Here is a 5,825-nt window from a genome sequence, read left to right on the forward strand (position 1 = left end):
GCATGCACCCTCTGTCGAGTCAGTCACGTTTCCTCCCACAAGGAGCACCTGCTGGTCTGGACTGCGGTTGGTATTCAGGGCCTCCCTCGAGGCCCACCTGTAAGGTTTCCTGGCACCACCTGCAGAGCTGGCATTGGCCAGTGGCTCTGCTCTCCCTGCCCCATGGGAAGGAGCAGGGTCTGGGCCTGGCCCTGCCGCCCTCAGCTGTGTGGTTATATGTACAAAGTAAGAGAGCAGCGTCCATTTAAATTCTCCGTCAGTGTTCAGGATGGCTCTTTCAGATGGGCTGGGGGCAGGACAGCGGTGCGGTGGCAGCGGCGAAGGCGGGGCCCGCTGGCCTCAAACCTTGACGTTTGTCCGCTGCATCATCTGACATGGACACACGATGGCCCTCACTCGGCCAACGTCTGTGAGGAGAGCCTGGCCTGGCCTTTCGGGCAGAGACGGCTCTCCGTTGGGGCCTGGGCGGCAGGGAGCAGCACCTGCGTCCTTAGCTGGGTCGAGGGGCCCAGAAAGCTGGGGTTCACAAGCAAGATGGAGACCGCGGGCCTCATCTCCCAGGGCGCCCTGTTCCAGCCCCGGGCCCTGCTGAGCCAAAGAGCCCAGTCGTGGGATGTTGAGCTGGTGATCTGGAGAAGTCATTTGAGGACCAGCACGTCCTCTTTCCCTGATGCCTGGCCCTGGCCTTGGGGCAGAGCGAGGGTCGTCCCACCAGAGTGCCCCACCAAGCATGGCCAAGGGGGGGCACCCCAGGCCCCTGCTTTCCCCACCGAGTGGCCTCCCACAGCTCTCCTGTGCTCCCATGAGGGCACCTGGTCACTTCAGTCCTCCGGCTCTTGGTCCTGTGGCTCATGACCTCCCCTGGGCCAGGCTTCCTGCCTGCTGGCCGAATGCCTCTGTCCGCTCCGCCTCCCATTCTCGTGGCCCTGGGCCAGGACCGGGTGTGTCACTGGCGGTCGGCAGGTGGTTTCCATTTATCAATGTCATCTAACGAGCACTCTGCTCTCTTCAGGGCAGAGTGACAGGGACACACTTGCCCACAAGGGAGCTCACAGTCCAGAGAGCGCTACAGACCAGGCACCTGGCACCTAGGACATGAGGGTCCGGTGCGGGTGTGGGGGACCTTACAGCTGGCAGGGAGCATACACGCTGAGCCAGGCCAGGGTGGGGGTCCGAGGGCACCTACCCCGGGCAGGCTTCCTGGAGGAGGAGGCACGAGAGCTGAGCCCTGGAAGATGAGTAGGGTTCAGCCAGGCACAGGGGAGTAGGTGTGTTATTTAGGTCCCCGAAGGAAGCGAGGCATGGCTCGCTCTGTCCCGGGGACCCCGCGAGCACGTGCCGTGCGCTCCGGGTGGACAGCGGCGGACGAAACTTGAGCAGCCCCGCTGCGCCCCCCTCGGCTGAGCACCCCCTTCCCGTCCCCGCAGCTCTCCTACGTGGACGCCGAGGGCAGCCCAGTGGGTGTGGTGCAGATGACCTTCCTGCGCCTGCTGAGCGCCTCCGCCCGCCAGAACGTCACCTACAACTGCTACCAGTCTGTCGCCTGGCAGGACGCCACCACGGGCAGCTACGACAAGGCCATGCGCTTCCTGGGCTCCAACGACGAGGAGATGTCCCATGACAACTGTCCCTACATCCGCGCCCTGGTGGACGGCTGCGCGGTGAGTGTCACTATGTCTGCTCGTTCAGCCGACCAGGCTCACCAGGCAGTGCCGCCTGTGGCTGCCCTCAGCGCGTGGCTGACCCAGGCTGCCACACGTGGGTCAGGAGGGGAAGGCCGAGACCGGACAGGAGGAGCCAGGGTGCCTGGGTCCGTGGCCCCATCCCTGGTGTGATGTGGAGCCAAAGATGAGGGACTATCGTGGGTCCACTTCGGAATTGAGGCTCCTGTCCTTAGAAGGGTCTGTTCAGGGAACGGCCGGAGCTGAGGCCGGCCTTGCTCCTGGGAACACAGCTGTGCTGGGCCGCGGTCTGCCACTGAGAGCGACAGCCAGAACCACGGCTGCTGCCGTTACCAGCCCTGCGGTGGCCAGGCCCACGTCAGGCCATCTCCCTGCACTCCGAGCTGCCCGCTGGGGAGGGCAGTCCTGCTCCCGGCCAGGCGTCACGGGCCTGACAGGCAGGAGACTGGCTCAGGCCGCATGGCTGGTCAGGGCTGGGGTCGCACTTGTGCCTTGGTGCCTGGGCCCCCAGTCTGCTCACCGTCCTCTGCACCCCCACTCTGGGCCCCCAGCCGAGAGTCAGCCCCCTGGGCTGCATCTCCAGGGGTGGGCGGCCCCCAAGTCTGAGCTGTGTCCTTGTGTCCTGGAGGTCATTAGGCCAAAACCATGCACAAGGGGTAGGTAGTCCTGTCAAAACCCTCGGACGTTGCCCTCAGGTGGCCTTTTAGAGGCTGGCGGTGGGGGCGCCATGAAGCACTGCCTGTCACATCTTGATCTTGGACCCCATTCTATTCACCATCTATTCTCCAGAGACCTGCCCACGGCCCCAGACCAGCTCCCACAGGGACAGGCTGCTGTGGGCTCCACCCCTGCTCGGTCCAGGGCCAGCCCTGCACCCCTGGAGGCCCCTCTCTGTGGGTGCCGTGTTGGCCATCTCCTGGGTCCTGATGTCCTGGGCTGAGCTCCCGACTGTGCCGGGTCCAGGGCGTCCCGAGCACGCAGCCGCCTCCATGTGCACGAATGGCCAGGGTGCCACCTGGGTCTTTCCCCACGTGCAGGCGCTCCAAGGCGCGTGTGGGACGTGGGCTTTTCCCTTGTGACCGCTGAGGGGTCCAGCACTGTGTGGTCCTGGGGTGACGATGCCAGCAGGCTCGGTCGGGGGAGCGAGAGGCGGTGCTGAGCCCAGGGTAGGGCTATGGGGTAGCCGCCTCTCCAGAGCAGGGCTGTGCGGACCCAGGTCCCCACCTTGCGCCCACCCCACCCCCTGACTGGCCCTGGGAAGTTCCGTTCCTTCTCCCCAGAAAAGGGTCTGTTACAAACCAGGGGCTGCTTGGGGTGACCAGAGAGAGAGGGACCAGAACGGGGCGACCAGAGGGGGGTGGCCCGGGAGCCCCCCAACGCCGCCCACTGCTCCTGCCCGCAGGTGAGAAAGGGCTATCAGAAGACGGTGCTGGAGATCGACACGCCGAAGGTGGAGCAGGTGCCCGTGGTGGACATCATGTTCAGTGACTTCGGGGACGCGGCGCAGAAGTTCGGATTCGAAGTGGGGCCGGCTTGCTTCCTGGGCTAGGAGCCCGCGCCGGCCCCACGGCCAACCTCGTGACCTCAGCGCGCCGCCTGTGGGTGTCCTGGACAGTGGAGGCCCCTCGTCCCCCCGACCTCGTCTGCGCCTCGGCGCCCCGCCGGGCCGCACCCCAAACCAGAGAGAGCAAAGGGAAAGAGCCATGTCCCCACCCCAGAGCCGAATCACATGACCTAGACGCCCCGCAGCGCTCGGCCAGACCGCTGTCCCCGAGGGGCAGGGCAGATTCTCGACGCCACAGCGTTTGGAGATCGCGTCTGTTACAAAGCTCAACTCGAAGACGTGTATCCCCCTCCGACCTTCAAAATCTGTCCCGAGGCAAGCCACGTAAAGGTCACCCCCACCCACCAGAGCCTCTGGTCCCAACCACACGATCCATTCACGGGCCAAATGTCACTCTCCCTGTGCCTTTCCGGTGGATTAAAGGTGCTTCTGTTTTTGTGAGTTTTAAGTAAATATTTGTATTGTATTGTCATGAACATTCAGTGTCCCTGACTTTCAATCACACATGTAAACCCAGCTCGGTCCCAGTCCCACTGGGAGAAGGGGACGAGGGGCGGGTGCCCACTCTGGACGCAATCCGAGCCTGCCGAGACGTGCGCGCCGCAGCGCCCGGGACCGGAACACGCCGTAAATCGGAGGTGTGCCCAGAGCAGCGAGAAGTCACGCCGCCACGTAAAGAGCAGGTGCCAGTACCTTCCCAGCAAGATTTCATTGGCTCTGGATATTTTTTTACTGGGGAGGAAAAAGAGAATTTGATATTTTACCTTTTCTCCGTGCACTTAGATGAGCAGGCGGGCTTGAGCTGACTTGGAGTGCGTCCTTTTCCCGTTTGGCTTCTGCAGAGCCTGGCGGGGGAGTGTCCAGGGCAGGAAACCCTGTTTTCTGTAGACGACAATTGGAAGCCGGTGCTTGTTTTCACACTTCTCCCTTGTGGTGCTATCTGTTTGGAGATCTTGAAGGCGGCCTGGGGGTACCTGGCCATGCCTCATCCCGCCCCACGTTCCTCCACAATCCGCATTTTTGCCAAGGACGTTAAGATAAACGCACGTAGCCTTGCTCCCCGCTGGGCCCCTGGCTCTGACGCCCCCCGATGGTGTTCGGGAGGCCTGTGACCGGTATTAGGTGGCGCGTCTGTGACCTGAACGCGCACAGCACAAGACGCTCTCCGCATTGCGTACGGTGTCACCATCGCAGAGCGCGCTCGGCTGCCGGATGTTTGTGGTGCTAACTTCTGTCCCGAGAACTGTACTGAAGCCGTTCGGTTGTCCCCGTGCAGACGGCGGCCTCCACGGACAGAGCCACGTGCGAGGAAGTCTGTCCCCAGTGCCGCCGGCCCCCGGAACGCAGCGTGCATTTCCATCGGCGGCGCACCGGGTGCGGCCTCGGCCGGCCGGGCTCCCCCGGGAGTCCTCTGTGCGCGAGGACCCGAGGGCCGGCGGGGAAGAGCGTCCCTTTACTGTGAAAAGCTGGCCTCGTGCAATGCCCTTGCTCTCTGCGACGACAGAGGCCGGGCCCCGGGGCCCTGCTCAGCCCCCTCGGGAGCAGCTGTGGCCTGTCACAGCTCTGGTGCTGTCCCCTGCCCACCCTGGCCCATCGGAAAACGGCTCCCGCGGAGGAAGCCACTGCAGAGCCACCCAGGGGACTGGGTCCCGCTCTTGCCAAAGGAAGTCTGGCTTCGCGTGTCCCTCGAACCCGGGACCTTCGAAGCACGCGCCCGTGACTGTCACATTCATCTCTTCACACGCAAAGCCATACCCTAGGATTGCCACGCCCCGTGGGTCCCTCTAGGTCATGTGATTCCGGTTTGACTTCTCATCCCTCCTGAACCTGCCTTTTCTTGTCACTTTCTTCCTCCGTCGGTCCCTTCAAAGCTGTTGTAATTTGTACTGAAGTCAAAACGTCTCCCCAGACCACCTGGCTACCGTATATTGCAATAAAATTACTTCTTATATTTGCAGAAATTCTTTTGGCGTAATTTTCTTTTTTCTTCTTAATCTATATAATTGGACACGTCGATGAATAGAAAGCAGAAACAGCAAACAGAAAACCCGTGGTAAAGATCCTAGGACATTGGGCCCTCGAAAATACAACGTCAAATGACACGTTGTACATTTGCGACAAATCAATACACGTGTTCATGAGTTTCAACTGTAACGCCCAGGAAAGGGTGTTTCAAAATATTTTAAAGCTGTGTAACAGAAGAATAATTGTAAGTTTTTCAATAAATCAAGTTTCCTGTTTCCACAGTAAGTGCATGTGATTGGCTGTCTTCTTACACATGACCAGAGCCTTCCCTGCATCACCCCCAGGGGTGAACCCAGTCGCAGGCCAGTAGAAGCTCCCGTCCTGGCCATGGTCACAGCAAGAGGAGGGGGCGCTGCCCAGGCCACCCGCCTGCAGACAGAGCTGTGCCCTGGGTGCCGCTCGGACACGAGGCTTCCTGGGGGGCTTCCACAGCCCTTGGGTGTCTGGACCTTGACGGCGTGTGCAGGCCTCGCCCTCGCCCTGGGCAGTCAGCGCCTTGGGGTGGCACATCCCCGGGGCAGTCCCGCCCTGCTGTCCAAACACACATCAGGGTC

The 5,825-nt window shown here is 62.0% G+C and overlaps 1 protein-coding gene across 1 annotated transcript in view; it reads left to right on the forward strand.

Annotated features, from left to right (window-relative positions):
* Positions 1-5,207, forward strand: part of COL5A1 (collagen type V alpha 1 chain) — a 100,158-nt gene extending 94,951 nt beyond the window's left edge. The window contains exons 60-61 of the mRNA XM_023521056.1: positions 1,428-1,661; positions 3,085-5,207. Of these exons, the coding sequence (XP_023376824.1) occupies positions 1,428-1,661; positions 3,085-3,231 (381 nt within the window). The 3' untranslated portion in view covers positions 3,232-5,207. The remainder of the gene's footprint in view (positions 1-1,427; positions 1,662-3,084) is intronic.
* The last annotated feature ends 618 nt before the right edge of the window (positions 5,208-5,825 follow it).

The sequence above is a fragment of the Pteropus vampyrus genome, unplaced genomic scaffold (assembly GCF_000151845.1).
Source record: "Pteropus vampyrus isolate Shadow unplaced genomic scaffold, Pvam_2.0 Scaffold289, whole genome shotgun sequence".
In the NCBI taxonomy this organism is placed as follows: Eukaryota; Metazoa; Chordata; class Mammalia; order Chiroptera; family Pteropodidae; genus Pteropus; species Pteropus vampyrus.